The 17,322-nt window shown below is 38.8% G+C and overlaps 2 protein-coding genes across 7 annotated transcripts in view; both read left to right on the top strand.

The window, feature by feature from the left end:
• tp73 (tumor protein p73) overlaps positions 1-5,428 on the top strand; it is a 29,021-nt gene extending 23,593 nt beyond the window's left edge. For all 4 annotated transcript variants that reach the window (XM_085781526.1, XM_085781527.1, XM_085781529.1 and 1 more), the window contains 7 exons: positions 415-557; positions 653-741; positions 995-1,122; positions 1,253-1,407; positions 1,564-1,696; positions 3,128-3,221; positions 3,430-5,428. In XM_085781526.1, the coding sequence (XP_085637652.1) occupies positions 415-557; positions 653-741; positions 995-1,122; positions 1,253-1,407; positions 1,564-1,696; positions 3,128-3,221; positions 3,430-3,831 (1,144 nt within the window). In that variant the 3' untranslated portion in view covers positions 3,832-5,428. The remainder of the gene's footprint in view (positions 1-414; positions 558-652; positions 742-994; positions 1,123-1,252; positions 1,408-1,563; positions 1,697-3,127; positions 3,222-3,429) is intronic.
• Positions 5,429-5,635: 207 nt separating this feature from the next.
• On the top strand, positions 5,636-17,322 carry rer1 (retention in endoplasmic reticulum sorting receptor 1). 3 transcript variants are annotated; one of them, XM_085781525.1, is made up of 8 exons: positions 5,636-5,774; positions 8,769-8,850; positions 9,518-9,622; positions 11,257-11,353; positions 11,671-11,749; positions 13,948-14,083; positions 15,361-15,415; positions 16,869-17,322. In XM_085781525.1, the coding sequence occupies exons 2-8, from the start codon at positions 8,770-8,772 to the stop codon at positions 16,877-16,879; spliced, it is 564 nt and encodes a 187-aa protein (XP_085637651.1). In that variant the 5' UTR covers positions 5,636-5,774; position 8,769; the 3' UTR covers positions 16,880-17,322. The 3 variants fall into 3 exon arrangements, with proteins under 3 accessions (XP_085637651.1, XP_085637648.1, XP_085637649.1); XM_085781522.1 differs by lacking the exon at positions 16,869-17,322 and having other exon boundaries at positions 15,361-15,707; XM_085781523.1 differs by lacking the exons at positions 5,636-5,774; positions 16,869-17,322 and adding an exon at positions 5,831-5,855 and having other exon boundaries at positions 15,361-15,709.

Below are 17,322 nucleotides of genomic sequence, written 5' to 3'. Positions count from 1 at the left end.
ACTCAACTCAGCTTTATTTACAGTAGATAGCACATTCAACACAATGCAGAGATTGATGCAAAGTGCTTTACAGCAAGACAAAGAATACAAAACGGCAACAAAAGACAATAAACGTAACAGAAAAAGACATTTTGATGAAATAATGAATTGTAAGAAGGGAATCAAACCAGGCACTGTTAAAATCAGGGGCAGTTGAAAGCTCGGGAGAAAAAGTGAGTTTTGAAACAGAAACAGAAAACATAACCTGACTGTGACAAACATTAAGTATGGTACCATTGTGTGGTGTAAAGTATTCAGTGCACCAATGCACTCCTCCAAAGTAAAACTAAATGACATAGAGAACTTTCTGTGCATTTTATCCTAAGTAGTGTTGATGGTTACAGTATATGCTCTGTCTTGAATTATGGTTTTCAGTGGTCAAGTCTTGGGAAGAAGGTCATTTGAAGGTCGGATATGTGCGTGTCCTGGCCGAGACCGCAAAGCAGATGAGGACCACTTCAGGGAACAACAGGCCCTGAGCGAGAGTGTGGCCAAAAATGGCAGCGCCAGCAAACGCAGTGAGTTGAAATGCAGCGTTCCGGGTGAAAAATAACGAGACTGTGAAATGCATTAGAAACTGGTTTGACTATTGTTCTGTTTCTGTCATCTGCAGACTTCAAACAGATTCCGCCAAATATTCCTAGTCCAAATATTAACATGAGGAAGAGACGGCATGGAGAAGAAGAGATTTACTATATTCCTGTAAGAGTCTTTCACTAATGGATTAACTAATGGATAAACGGTTACAGTATAATGTCTCAGATAACAAATAATGTGTTTTATTTCAACCCCTAACTTATTCAATCCAATTATGCAGCCATAACAAATATTATTATTAATAGGAAATATTTAAACTAGACGAATGCCACAGTTTTAAATACTAAGAACAAATTTAAAGGATTTACTTATTTGCTGCTATTCCCTGATTGATGGTCTTATGTGATTTGATGTGTAGGTCCGTGGTAGGGAGAACTTTGAGCTGTTGATGAAGATTAAGGACAGCTTGGAGCTGGTGGAGCTGGTGCCACAGTCGCTGGTGGACTCCTACAGACAACAGACACAGCAGCAGTTGCTGCAGAGACCGTGAGTTTGAGACTGGTACATGTAGCCTACATCATGATCATAAAGCTGTTGTGAAGTAATTTGCACACACTATAACTCACAGACAGCCCCACTCCACTAACCTCCTGGCTTACTGTCCTCTTTTCTCTAGGAGTCATATAGCATCCCCCTCCTCATACTCACCACTGTCCAATATGAACAAGCTTCATGGCCATGGAGGCCTCAACAAACCGCCCTCAGTCAACCAGCTGGTGGGGCAGCAGCCCCAGCACCACCACTCTGCCCCCACCTCCATTGCCCATATGGGTGAGTGCCCACTCTATTATATATGTAATCAAAATCTAAATAAATGCACTCATGACGTTTTTGATACGATTAATCCTTTTTTCAACACTATGGTACAGTTCTTTGTGCTGTTTCACTCTTGATTATTTTGTTGACCGCCTCATCCCTTTCTCACAGGTTCAAACATGCTGAACAGCCACCACATGCAGGCCAATGGTGATATGAACGGTGGTCACAGCAATCAGACTCTAGTGTCTGCCTCCCACTGCAGCCCACCCCCTCCATATAACCCTGACCCCAGCCTTGTCAGGTACCTCACCCTGCAATGACACTCCTTTATTCTCCTGCAAAAAAGCCACAGACAATCAAATGTACTTACTAGGTTAACCTTGAATGGGTGCCATGTTGATGCCACTAATTACTTTGCTTGGCCAAGTTCGTACAGATTTGGTCAAACTGTTTTTTTCTTTGTTTTGGAACAGTTCACTCTCGCAGTGAAATGTATCTAGATGAAACTGTGTTATACAGACAGTTTGATATGACTATGGCTGCTCTGTAATAGCAATTACATGACAAATATCCAGCAACCGTGGCTGGTGCTATAGAGGGTCTACTGAGGTAACAGCTCTATGGCATTGATGTTTATTTATAATACAGCTAAACTGGAAAAAGAGCATTGCGTGCTATGGTTGTTTTATAGGAATAGGAGTAGGTTAAGTCAAGTGTTTTCATTTGTTTGCTTCCAAATTTTGGCCACTTTGATGTAAATGTTCTGCTTCTACTAGCGCAAGATAAGAAGTGTCTGTGTCTTTGTTAGCTGGCTGATTGCAACTGGTTTTCCTACCCAGGCTCCCTATTACTAGTTGCATATGTTAAGATGTGTTGATCATGTCTATTTACTCTGCTCAAACAGTCAAGCTGCTCAAGAGTTGTAGACTTCTACTAAGGCTGCCAGAGGGTTTGTTATGTCACATAAAAGCCCAAACTGTGTCAAACACTTGCATCTAAAATCATTCACACTGTCACTGTGTGGACAGCCCTACATGTACTTTTGCAATGCACTATAGCAAATTTTCTTCAAAAGAAATTTCCATTGTTTAAGTTCTATTTAATTTAAAACTGTTTTTATTTTTATTTTTTTTCTAAGACAGCGTGTCACTGTAATTGTTTAAACTTGGACTTTACAAATAGAAATTTAACACTTTTGATACAGCAAACATGTCCATCTTTTCATTTTATAGACCGTTATGTTTATTTTACAGCTAGATTGTACAGTTAGCTTCTTTTTCGATTACATTGTATGCTGCCAAAACTTAAACATTTCATGTATTTATAATAAAGATTCTTCACCAAAACTATAACGGCCTTATGAATCATTAATATAAATGCATGTTCATGGTTTTACTGCCAGTGCATCTATAAAGATGTATAGTTCCTCTTCCCTTGAGGTTAATCTAGGCCATAAATCTTTCACTCAGTTTTAAAATAAACTAATAATAGCTTGTGAAGACAGTGAGATAATGATATGTGATATAACAGCATTGACATGCTTTTATATTCATTGATGTCTAAAGAAAATGTTTAGCCTAATAATAAAGCTAAGATATTAGTTGTTCCACTCAAGTACAAGTGCATGCTCATCAGTGTTAATGAAGTTGCTTTTTAAATATTAGTCTGACTTTTAGCCTTGTAGCTGTGGTCTGATGGCAGTCTAAGCAGCCCTGCTTTTCTCCCCATGCAGTTTTCTTACCAGTCTGGGCTGTCAGAACCTCATTGAGTACTTCACCTCCCAGGGACTCCAGTCTCTCTACCATCTTCAGACTCTCTCCATGGAGGTAATTACTCTGTTACTGCACTCAAAATCTCACTCAAATTGGGAATCAGAATTTGAAAAGTATAACTAATAACAGTAAAAGTTGCCCAGAAAAGGCTTCTAAAAAAGCATTTGAATGTCGAAATAATTTGGCCTAGTCTTATTAAAAGTACCATGGATGTTTTGACCATTTGTGATTCTTACACTGTGTCTATTTGTACCCTCTTCAGGATTTAGATGCACTAAAGATACCAGAGCAGTCGCGCCTTGTCATCTGGCGAGGTCTGCAGGACATGAAGCAAGGAGCTCCCATCCAGCTGCCAAACTCTACTCATCACCACGACTACCATGGCCAGCAGCTTCTTCGCTCCAGCAGCAACATGGCCGCCTCTGCAATGGCAGCAATTGGGGCCGCTGGTGGGGAACTGCAACGTCAGCGCGTCATGGAGGCTGTGCACTTTCGTGTCCGCCACACCATCACTATCCCTAATCGGCCCGGCGTTGTTGGGCCATCAGGAATGGCCACTTCTGCTGACGAATGGGCTGACTTTGGTTTCGACATGCCTGACTGCAAGATGTCACGGAACAAGCACTCCATCAAGGAGGAGTTTATGGAAAGTGACGTTCACTGAGCCCAAAAATGATCTTGGGACCATTTTGGCAAACTCATTATTACAAACAGATTTACAGAGTAAAGCCAATGGATATGTTCTTTAAAAGTGCTGTTATGTGTTGCTGTCAAAACTCAGTCAGTGATTTTGCAGAGAATCAAGTTATATGGGACATTTTCAGTGTGTTATTGCACTTTCCTGTGCAGACCGAATTTTGTGCTTAAACATGTGTTCAGTTGCAATGATTGACTGTGAGATACCCCAAAGGATGTATCGAGTCTACTTAGCAAATACCATGTAACTATAACATTATCAAGGAATGCAGCGCTAATCAATACTTGCATGGTTTGGGCTGTTCTGTCTGGGACTCTAATAAGTCCATGTTTAAAGAGGAAAATATTCATTATTCCAGAAAATGGGATGTTGTTTGGTCCCACAGTGGAATAATAGATGACACATTTTTCTATATCCACTAAACATTTATGGTGAGTGTAGTAATTGTACAATCGCACAAATGTCAAATTAGACATATCGCCATTTCACTTTAGTTTCAATTTGATTTTATCATAAAACTAGTTCTCAGCTGAATTATTTATTGTTTCTTCAGTTTTCCACCATGTATAATTGTATATACTGTATCTTGTAAATGTTTAGACTAGATGTGATTGAAAGTGGGTATTTAGATTCAAAAGGGTGTCCTGTTTGAACCAAATGTAAAGCGTTGAATGATAAATCAAACTCACTCTGTTGGGAACACATGGTCATGTATCTTTGGGCATGATAATGCGATGACATGTAGTTCAGTATGCCCTTACCAATCCATTGTTCAAAGTTATTTAATGGGCTATGGTAGTGTGTATTCATGAAAACTCATAATGGAAATCAAAGTAATTAGTTAGAACTCAAGTTTTGTTTTGTCTTTTTCTTTTCAAGATATGGGAAATACTGTGTTAATCTTGTGTAGAAACCCACTGCTAAACAACTGAGAGACAAGATATCTAAAACAGTATTATAAGAATTCTAGACATGAGGCAAAACCATAGCATTGTTCTCCTTCTCTGTGTATTTCGAAAAAACCTTGCAGGGCAAGGTCATCATATATTGATTAGCTAGTTGTGTATGTAGTGTATGTTTCCATGGCACTTGTTTGTGGATATTTAATAGCAACATTCCAGCTTTATTCCTAGTTTGTCATCCAGCACAATTAGTCATGTTGCCATTTTTGTATGGTGTCAAAATTGTTTGTAGTACTCGACTTTGTACCATGACAATAATCTGTAACCTGATTTACAGTCATTTTATAAAGGCTTCTTACTTACAAACATTTCACCCACCTACCGCCAACTGGTCAAAGAAATAGCACTTTAATGTTTTAAAAGGAAATACAAATTGGGTTATTTGTGCTTATGATCAGTATTATGCATAACCAGAATGTAAATAATAATAGTAGGCTATTTTGTTTTGATATTTTTTTTCTATCAGTTTTATAAAGATTATCAAGACGTGTACCTTTGTAACAGTTGCTGTTCATCAATGTCAAGTAGTTTCTGAGGTTGTTAACTTCAGTGTTGTTTCTCAAAATTGTGGAATTAATTATTAAAATATTGAGGCTTACCTTCCTTTAATGTCGCACTTTAATTATGTCAAAATTGCTTTAAACCGTATGACACGTAGGCCTAATATTCGTGGAGCTGGCCTTACATCTAATAAGACATCAAACAAAAAGTTTTTTTTTTTCTTTATATGTTTTACTGAAGCTGAAACCCATTATGTTTCTTTCATGTCCTGTCTTGCCGACACCATGGTGGTCGACACTCAGTGGTTCGTTGCTTTCGGAGATCGATTATTCTGCCTTTCCGTCGAGTCCTCGCGGAAGTACTGACGTGTTCACTCCGGTTTGCACGAGAGGTGGCTAGTTTAGCTAGCTAGGTAGTGCCGGGTAGTGACAACAGCGGCTGTATCAGGTAAGGAAGGACCGTCATTGATTATTTTCACCGCAGTTGCAAAAACAACCAGGAGACTTACAGATATAACGAAATATTGAGGTACAAACTGAAAAGGGACTGATTCGTTCTGTGAAAACTGATGTGGCTACAAGAGTTTAGTTTGTAATTTGGCTAGCTGGTTAGCTGTAGAGCCTTTGGCACCGTAATATCGTATCACCGGAAGTGAGTTGTCAAACTATCGAATTCATTGCTGGTACTTGTAGTTCAATATTTTCCTTAGGCACATTATTTGCAATGGAGATAAAACGAGTCGTGGACTACATTTGATTTTGCTAGGTTTATACGCTCGGATTTTGGGAATTGTAGTTGCATAAATCCATTTAACGGCCGACAGGGGACAACTGAGGCTTTACTAAAACTACACAACCCAGAGCAACTGCAATTTGGGCCAAAGGGCAAGGTACATTTGGGTAGCTTGTTAGCAATTCATACGGCTAATTTGTAAGCTATCGTGAGTATTCTCAAAACAATATCACCGAAGAAGCGCCAGGAACCACTACTGCATCATCTATTTCTATCGCAGCCACGTTATAGTTTTCTCCAGAGCGTCTGTTTTGATAACATTGCGGTTTAGCTAGCTTCCCGGACGCCTAACGTTGTTAGCTAGTGAGGCAGCTAACGTTAGCAAAGCAACAACCTCGAACAATTCAACACGGTCCTGCGTTTTTGTTAAGATGAAATACGTGTTCATTCATGTTTAAATTGCACTGTACTCGCAACCTCAACATAGCACAGTCAGGATTCAATTGTGTGTTACGTGACCTCAAACGGTAACGCAAACATTCAGCTATCAGTTTTTACCCAGAATATTCACGATCGTGTCGTTATCAAATCAATGGATTTGTGATAAGTTAAAGGGTAAAGGGTGCAAAGGGAGAAGCAATATTGTGAAGTGTAACAGAGTCGTTATCAGATTTCGATGGTTTGTCTGTGTTCTCTACCCCATTTCCTTTATGTCAGCAATTTACACAAATATCATTCTGATCTTTCTGGGCACCAGTCAAACCGACCGGGCAAGTATTGGCAGTCAACACCATGTCCACTCCATTAAAAAACCTTTTTTCTTTTTCTTTCTTAACCAAAACAATATATGACACGGGTGATGGCACTGGAGTAATGCTCTTCACAGCTGGAATTGGCTAATCATGACAAAATAAATAAATAAACAATGGTCACAAATCTGAGTGCATTCCCCTATTCATGGGTTGCAGTGACGTCACGTCGAAGGGACCGCCGCCATATTTGTGTCCGATTTGACAGGTCTCCTCATATAACAGCATCAAACCGCAGGATGGAATGACAGTTTCTTGACAAAATGACAGGGTTTCATACATCCTGTCTGGGTTTATATCTCTATAACAACAGACTAACTCTATATTATCCCACTTATTACACAGTTTATGAATTAATTAATTAATTTGAGACGTAATGTTGATCAAAGTCCTTAGTCCGGTCACTTCTCCGCTGTTTGCTCCTCACCCTCCTCCTGTCGACTCGTGTGTAGTTGTTTTCAACGAGCTTTTGATAATCAATCAGTAGATTGATGAATTATCATGTAAATGTTACGATGTGCGCATTTATGTAGTCCTGTCTGTCATAAGAGATTACGATACGGGACACGTTTGTGTCACGGACTCGCGGTGGCACAGACACAGCTGGTCACAGCTGTGACACTGCGCTGGCCCGTCCGCTCTGTCCGCTCTGATCGCAGGTTTGATTCCAGCAGCGGAGGGAGGCAGAGAGCCTCCACTCTCCCTCTAACAAGCTACAAGTGATTTTTCTAACATCACAATTAGTCTGAAGCTGGTAAAAATGAAACATAAGGTAAAAACCCTGGATAGTTCTTCTGCCCTGCTCCGCTGATCAGAGCGGCGTCCCTAGCAACGGCCCGTTTTACTTAGCAACGGTCTGTTATACAGAAATAAAAGACCCTAAATGCAGAATCAGTGAGTAATTAATAAGAAAGTAATCAAAATGCAGAATTCAATATATCCATGTTATTAAAAAAAAAGTGAATCCCCTCTTTTTGTGAGACTTGTCACAGCCCACGCTGCCACTGATACAGTAGACTGCCTGCAGTCAATTCCGCCTATAACTTTACGTCTTTTGGGATGGAATAAAACTGCAGTCCGGGGTTTTTTTTGGCGACTGCTATCACAGTCAACAGCACAATATAATCCTGGCATCTTTCAAATAACGTCAATTTTCGGTCTCTTGCTGATTTCCTCCTACTACTCCACTTGTTCTGGTAACGTCATGCTGTGATCTGTGCCCAGATCGCCCTGATTCGGACACAAATATGGCGGCGCAGAAACACAGTGACGTCATGTGAATCTAATGAATTACCTAGATTTAGCAATTTGATTGTTTTGCCCGTACCTTAAGTGAAAAGCTGGCAAAAGGAATTGTGAACAAAACTACTGATATGTAGAGACAGGAATAACATTGACCTCTTCTACTGTTTCATCTATTTTTGGGACTACTTTCAGCGTTAGAGCTTTGATACCATGTCATGTTTCTATCTTTATGGCTTTAATGACCTAAAACACCTATAATCCCTTTCAAAACTACATGGACTTTTTGATTATGTTGAAAAAGCTTTGCAGAAATGTAGATTACTTTAACACCTAATACCATATAGTGTATTTCTGAAGGGTCTTTGTTATCTAAAAATAAATTTATATTTATGTTAATAAATCTGTTCGATTTGTATTCCTATTTGTTGTTGAACAGTATTATGGATTATACAAGAAGTTGTATATCTTGTCTCACAGCGAAAGCTGTGTAGCAGCTCAACACATTGCTCTTTCAAATGAGAGTGAAACGAACAGGGAACTTCATCTTCGATGATGATGATACTGCCCCTACATTTTACGTAGTCTATTCCAGTCAATCAAGCTGGGTAACTTTTATCTGTATGCATTACTAATCAACATGTATCTTCACTTCTAGAATGTCAGAAGGGGACAGTGTTGGGGAGTCAATCCATGGGAAACCATCTGTAGTTGCTGCCTTCTTCACACGGGTTGGACAGGTAACATGTCCATTGCTTATATCATACACATCATTTACATTATTAAGAATAAAACATTTGATACCTTGTCCTAAATGACAAATTGTATGATGATCAGTTCAACTGATGGTGACTGAAGTCACTTAGTGAATGAATTTAGCTAGGCCAGTAGCATTTTATTTTCCAAAATGCTTGTGTAATGCTGCACCTGGTATCACAGTGCACATCAAGTTGCTTAAATTATCATAGATACAAAGATAACATTCAATTGTAGTTAAATCAAAGAAACAGATAAACTGCAGGGATATCTTTAGGTTTTCGAATGAAACATTTTACTTTCACTTTCCTTCACATATTCCTCTTTTCTAATAGTCAACATTATCATTCAGTAGTGTCTTACTTTAACGTAACTTTTGTTTTCAGAGGTGGCATTAGTCTTTTAAAACTGCCATCAGTACATTCTGATTGTAAGTGACAAGTTGGCGTCATTTTATCCAATGATTTTTTTTTGTCACACATATTCACAATATTTTCCTTTACCTTAGGCAAAAAATAGGCCAATCATTGTCACAGGGTGTTCAGTCAGTTTTAGTAATATCAAAATGAAAGTGAAACAGCTTTAGGCTTAGTAGTGTTTGTTCATGGTTGTGCGATGGTGACATTTTGTTTTCGTCGTGTATTTTAACAGATCTATCAGTCATGGCTAGACAAGTCAACACCATTCCATGCAGTGCGATGGGCAGCCACTCTACTACTCATTGGTGTCTACCTGATCAGAGTGTACATACTACAGGTAATTGTTCATTTCTGTCACACTTGACATTTTAGCATATTGTTATTTGCACAGGGAAGTCAGAACATGTGAGCTCCATGAGCGGTAGGTGTGATTAAAGTAACACAGACAAACAATGACTTAATAATACTTTCGACATTTAAAATGTTTAGTTACGGAGTCAGAGTAGTGAGAGGTAATCATTTACCTCTATTGATTATTTAATTATTTAAAAAGTATGTAAGTAAGACACAAAGATTTAGATTTTTTATGATTACCATCAAAGGTGAAAGACTTAGGGCACATGTCATGAGGACAGTAACTCATCTTTTTCCCCCTTTATTTCTAAAAAGGGCTTGTGGTATGTGGACTTTTTATAGTAGATTGATATATTTTTTCCAAACAAGATATAGGTTAAAATGATACTGTTTGTACTGATATAATTAGATATCACATTACATAGTGTGTTTCTTCGATAAAGCCATGCCAGCTATCCCACTATCTCCCTGCATTTGCACCCAAACTCAACCCAACTCCCACACGTTCTCCTGCAACCGGGAGTGAGACACAGCTCGGGTTAACACAGTTCCCACATGCAGTAAAGCCAGGTTCAGACTACGCGATTTCAGGCCGATTTTGACCCGATTTCATCGTGGCTGACACATTTCCAGCGTTGTGCCCGATTATGAGCGTTGGGAAGGACAAACTGACGTGTAGTGTGACATAATTGACTCCTACGACGTGAACCTTGATGTCGACCAATAGACAGAGCGCTCTGACGCATTGTTCACACCCAATGAACATGTGCTTCATGTGCACAATATTTCTATTTATTTATGTATTTATTTTCTGTATCATTTATTTGTTTTTCAGTTATTATTAATGTAATGTTTACCCTGTTGTTTCTATGATTACTGCACTACTGCTATCTATGTTTTGTAAATGAGAGATAAATAAAGGTGGATAGTGGAACGGCTCCACTATCATTTTTTCTTCCTTTTAATTTTCGTGTCTGAGCAAAAGACCTATTACACACAGCGCTACAGTATCCATGATTGACAGTTTGTTGTGACGCCTCCCCGACGGCCTATGAACTCGTACAGGGTCGTGATCAGTCGTGAATGATGATTAGTCGGGGTGACACTTGTAGTGTTGCCAGTCTCCCGGCCAAGACACGGCAAGAATTTATGCCACTGTGATCGTTTAGTCTGACATGGAGACCATCGTGAAAGACAAAAAAATTGTGTAGTCTGAACCTGGCTTAACACTCAAAATTCTGGACACACCCTAACCCAATAGCAAAGTGTGGTCAAACGTTTAAGTAATACTGTACATAAACTGGTAAAGCTTCAAATGTATATTTGTGTAGGCCACTTGTTTGTTTTTTGCTCTCTACATTTTTATTGTTCTTTGTACACTTGCATTATATGTATCAGTCTGTAAAGGGATATTTACTTTAGGTGTTTGAACACTACAGTTCATATCCAATTCACCTGACATGATCTTTGTTTTTGTTTTTTTTATCTTTATCTACTTCACTGTTCTCTTTCCACAAATTGTTCTTGTAGTTTGTGTAATTTACATTAACAAAAATGCACTTACTGACTTTGCAGAACGCCTTCTAATGTGGCGATGTTCCTTATTCTGCTTTTCAGGGTTGGTATATAGTAACATATGCTTTGGGCATCTATCATCTCAACCTCTTCATCGCTTTTCTATCGCCAAAAGTGGATCCTTCACTGCTTGACGAAGGCAAGTTGACTCAATTAAATTAGATACATTTTTTGTAGCGTTGTCATGATGTGTGGTGAGCAGCAAGTTACCTCTTTAGTCGCTACCTGTCTTGTGCACCCATGTTTTTATATACACACACACAATGTTACAATGGCATCTACACTAATGTTAGCTCCACATAAACATAGAAAAAAGAATTGTTTTGCCAACATGATAGTGCCTTCTGTCTTTTAGCTTGGATTTTGATATATTATTAATCTTAATGCTGAGTCATAATTTATTCTTCTGCGAGTTTATAAACCACGATATCATCCTTTGACCTGTATCTAATGCAGATGAGGGCCCGGCCCTTCCCACCAAGCAGAATGAGGAGTTCCGGCCCTTCATCAGGAGGTTGCCTGAATTCAAATTCTGGTGAGTCCAGCTCATGGTGTGGGTTCCCATCATGTTCATGCACAGAGTGATTGCAAAATAAATTCATTCAAATGTCCATAATGCGGTCGAAGGTTAAGTCATGCAGAGCTCATTTGTAAATGAAGAAGTCTCCAGCTCCTCATCTTCATTCCCATCATCCATAGATCATCTTTATGACATAAACGTCTAACTCCAAAAACCATCATTGGTGAACTAACCTTCACAGCCACAATTAAAATATCTGAGCCATTAAAAACTGATGTATCAAGGCACATGCTATTGATTAATAATCAAAGCTATGGGTCTTTTAGTTTGTGTCAAACCTTGTCTCTCCTGTGTTTATGCAAAGTATGAGTCTTCGTGTCTAAAGCAGGAAGAGAGTGGTTTTGCATCTGTCAGTCTAAAGCTGCAATTTGTTTGGTATATGTAAAGATAATCTTTGACTCTACTTACCATTATCTTCATCACTGTGCAAAAAACATTTGAGTTGAGTTTGGAAACATGAATGATGATTTTATTCTTAAAATTGTGATTACTTTTTAAGCTGTATTTGTAATAGTGCGGAACAGCTTCTTCAAAAGTTGTTTTGTAGACATACTTAGTCAACCAGACCTTTGAAAATAAAATACAAAGCACTTACCAGAGAACTTCAAGAGGAAACACAGCATTCCCAAGAAAAATAACATATGAATATAAAAATGATATAAATAGATAGTATTCTTTCTTTCTTCAGTGCCTCCCATAATCTGCCACCACTAGGTATCCAACATGCAACATGCAGTCATTATCCATATTCAGCACCCAGGTTGTTTAAATGGCAAATACACTAGTCTGAAGTGTGTGGTGCAGTGTTTTGAGGACCATTGTCAAGAGTAATATGCACCTACAAAGGTGTCAGAACATCGCACATAGATTCTGCTCTTTACACACAGGCAGAACGAACTGAAAATGAGCTTCAGGTGTGTGGATATGTCAAGTAGAATATCATAGTGCAGCACACAGAAGGTCAGAGTGTGGTTTGTACTGCTGTTTTAGAGACATTCATGATGCAGTGACCTCAATCTGTCCACAGTTGCATTATGAAACTGAAGGCTCAATCATAACTCTCCCCGTTAGCCTAAAAATATGTCGAAGCTTGTTATTTGCGTTGCGACTTGTTTCTGGAGCTGAGTGTAGTTCACTGATCCACACAGTTTCTTTCTGGCCACATAATGAGGCAAAATCTTTTTTTTCTTTTTTACCCAGAGCAGATATGAGAAGGATTTAGGCACACTGATGAAAACATTGCTGTGAATGGTTCACGGTGAACCTATTGTTTGGTGTCTGACTTCCGACTTCAACAAACTTTGACAAACAAACTCTGTGTTTAAATATATTAAAGCAGAAGTAAGCGGAATGTTTGTGTTAATATAAGTCTTAAATAGTTATATCTTCCGACAGCAATCACTTATATAGAGTGTTTGGTCCGAAACACGGGTCTGTCAGTCACTCTGCTCTGCTGTAAGCCGAGGAGAAAACTTTCCTTGTATCCTACAACCTTTATCCAATGAGGAGAGAGAACGGCATAAAGGGGCGGTCCTCTCTGTGTGTGCAGCCAAGGGATGCGCGTGCATGTGGTGACGTAGGGACGAGGGCGGGGACTGCTAACTCCATCGGCTGACAAGAAGTTAGCCAAAACGACCGGATGGCTTACTTCTGCTTTAAGGTTTTAGTTTAGTTTAGTTTAGTTTAGTTAAGATTTGATTTTCACCACCATGGCAACCTGTTGGAAAATGAACATGGGTGCTGTAGCTGTCTCTTCACCCGGCACTATAGAAAGAAATTAAAACTAACCTGAAGTGTCTGCAGCGGAGAGAGACAGTGTGCTGTGTAGTATGGTCCACCAGGCAACCAAAACAACATCTCAGCCGTGGGAGAGTGTGTGAGGCTAATACTGTAAAGAGTCTCATGATGATAGATAATATCACTACTGGTGGCAAAATGTAATTTTAGCATCCCTACCACTTATGTATTTCGGACTGAAAAATGAAATAATAGTGGTGAAAATCAAATCTTAACTAAACTGTGAACATTATGGGCATTCATAAAACATTCAGTAAATGACTGAGCTATAGCTAAGGATGTTGTTGAATTATGCTAAACAAATGTCACAAATGTGATTACACTGTCTTAACTGAGGTTGTTGTTTTTCTTTCTAGGCATTCTGCGACAAAAGGCATCGTCATCGCCATGATTTGCACATTTTTTGATGCCTTCAATGTGCCAGTGTTCTGGCCTATACTTGTAATGTACTTCATCATGCTCTTCTGCATCACCATGAAGAGGCAGATCAAGGTGAAAAAAACAAAACATATATTGGCTTATATTTACATGCACTGCATACATTAACAGTGTAGCTGTACTGAAGTCACACTTGTGTAATACAAACACTGTGGTTCATCCCAAAGAGTCAATTGGATACGTTTTATTTATATTTGACTGCGTGTTTAACTCATTGAGTGCCGCGCTCCTTTCCAAAGTTTTAGTCAAGTGTACCGGCAATTTAGACCATTTTTGACGATTTTTGTAGAGCCACAGTGTATTCTATATTATTGCCACCAACACATACTGTGGCTCATTTGAAAGGTGAAACTTTATGCTTCAAATGGCCACAAACCGTTTGTTTCTATGTGCCTCCGTTCCTGAGAAAAGTCAAGCTAAACATGGCTGGTTTTCATCAAAATCCCTGCTTTTTTTCTAGAAAAGGAGATAGAGCGTCTTTTATGAAAGGTGCTCTGTTTGTGCCTGTCGCTCTTCTGACACTCGCATTCCTGGATCAAAGGGCTCGTGTAAGATAAATATATACAACAATTGTTGTTCTATTCACAAAACCACCATCGGGGGCGGGGGGGGCGCCACTAAACAACAATAACACAGACGCACCGTGCCGTGTCACAGCCTCTCGCCGCGGAGTGTGATGGTCTCTCGGCCACAGCAGGTCTGGAACACCGGCCCCACCGGTGGTCGCGGTCCTTCTGTGGTACGGGTCGGTGATGCCGGTCTGCTTTGGCCGAGGGATCATCACATTTTACCGCGGGACCTTGGAGAGGACACGGTGTTGCTGGAGATGAAGACCGGGCGGGACAGTCGGCTGAGAGCTTCCTGTTTCGGCTCTCCGAGCTGCTGGAGCCTCGCGGGTGACAGTTGAGCAGCTGCGCTGCATCCACATGCAGAACTCTGTTTGCAAAAGCCGAGTTATGATAAAAACTTCCAGATCGTGCGCTGTCATGAGTTTTCGATCATCATCTATTTCAGTTCTGCTCGTCGTAGAGTCCCCAAATTTACACATAAGGTGTGTTAAAGTGTCTAGTTTCATAATTTAAAAAAAAAGAAGCAAAAAACGAGAAATCTGGTTTTCGCATGGGAACGAAAAATGAGAAATTACGTGGTTGGCACTCAATGAGTTAATTTTAAGTACCATGTTTTAAGAACTATTTCCTTTTTCATTTACTTGATAAAATCAGCAGTAGTTTTACTCTTCTATCACATGGGTTTAGTTAGGAAAACTGTTTTAGCACTATTTACAAATACCTGTCGTTAATTCCTCTCTTTTTCTTCTCCATCCACTCCAGCATATGATCAAGTACAGATACCTACCCTTCACACACGGGAAGAGGACATACAAAGGCAAGGACGACACAGGGAAACCTTTTGCTAGTTAAAACCTCCCACTTAGCCTTCCCCTCCTTCTCGTTTGAAATCTATCAGTCGCAGCTGGTGAGGAGAGACAAGGGTTAGAGATTTGTTTTCCTTTTTTTGTAAGTGGGACAGTAACATGAAAAGATAACATGAAAAATACGAGTTTGATCCATGGTTCACAGTGTTGGATGAGGATATGAACAGCATGGATCAAATTAGTTTGGAAATTTTGCCTTTGTCTATTAAAAAGTAGTTTTTCTTTTTGTTTTTCTTTTTGTTTTGTTTTTGAGGACCCTGAACCTCATTTTTAGAACTGATTTGCAATTTGTTCAGTAGTAGGTGAAACAAAATGCTGCCTTTTGCCTTTTTAACCCCATGGGGTAAGTATAAAGTCATCAAGAAGGAACCACACTGAAAAAGAATTATTTGCAGTGAAATGTTTTTTGGTAAATGTCCCCCTCCCCCTCCTCAATTATCTGATTCCAGTACATGTTCTTGTCCCAAATGAAATAAATCTGCCCACTTTTGATTAATATATTGGTTTATACTTATTTGTAACAAGTTATATACTGAAAGTCATTAGTGTTAAATAGCAAAATAACATGATGTTTAAGATGAAATCTGAAGACTATAATTTATAATTTCATCTTTTGTGATAAAAGTGTGCAGCTGCTCTGGCTTAGGTGTCAGCCAGTCGTCCTCTGTACTGAATGAAGACACGTTGAAGAGACTAGTCACATTACATTTGAATATGCATTCATGACAGGTAGAAGGAAAAAAGGGCCCATCACAATTGATCTTTTGAAAGGATAACACTCAGCACACATTATGTTTGACTGATGTTTATCTTGAATTGGCTGCTAATATTATATTATTATTATTACCATCGACTTTATTTGACTTGTCAGCCACCCACATCAGAGAATGCATATTTCAAGGCGAATGTTACTAACCCTGACCCCTTTAGTTTCCTGTAGTCTGTAGTTTACCTTTAAATCAGTTCTTTCTATTTATGCGCCTTTGTAAAGTTTAACAGATGGGACACTACTGTGTTGTTGAGCACCCATATGAACCAAATTTCTAAATCATTTTTGGGGGCATTTAGCTTGAAATGGCAAGTTGATGAATTTGCTTTACCTCAGATTTCTACACCGTTGCGTGGATAATTATTTAAAAGATAAAGCAGACTGTCTTCAGAGTTCACAACCAGTATTCACGTCCAATTCATCATAACGAGGTCTAATCTAGTAATAAAGCAATTCTACATATACCCCAGTAACCTTTTCTCTTTGAAACATTTACCCATCTGTGTTTCAAAGTCTGGGGTCCATTCGATTTGTGTAGATTAGCTGTTGTAGTTCTTTATAATCTGTGTTTACTTTGAAAAAAAGTTATGGTAAATAGTCATTCCAAGCAAACTGTTGTTCTCTTTCTTTTGCAGAGGAAACATAAGAAAACAGAGATTGAGAGCTTTTATTAAAACAAATGGATGAAGTGGGTGGCGATCACACTTTCTTTTCTATTAACCTGTTGATTTTTTTTTTCTTTTTTCCATTTTTATCACAATGCTGGGGATTATCTGTCATTACTCAACTTTGATCAGCACTGTAGTAAGGGATCAAAACATTTTCCTGTAAAAAGTTTTTGTTTCAAAGGATTGTCTGGAGGATTTGTATATATCTATATATATATATTTTAAAATATGAAATTTTTTTTGAGATTATTTTTATTTTTTGTTTTTTTTTTCTTCCAACCACCATACTGTTTCCTATTTTAAAAATCCATTGAAAGCAGAACTGGTTAATTGGGTTCTAGATTTGATGAATTAAATATCTTTCTCATGGATTGCATGTTCTTGTTTTCTTGTGCTACCGTTATTAAAAAATAGAGTTTAA

The sequence above is a fragment of the Trachurus japonicus genome, chromosome 7 (genome assembly GCF_045865225.1).
Source record: "Trachurus japonicus isolate A0001 chromosome 7, Traja_1.0".
Lineage (NCBI taxonomy): Eukaryota > Metazoa > Chordata > Actinopteri > Carangiformes > Carangidae > Trachurus > Trachurus japonicus.
This window is presented reverse-complemented; position numbering and strand designations above follow the sequence as displayed.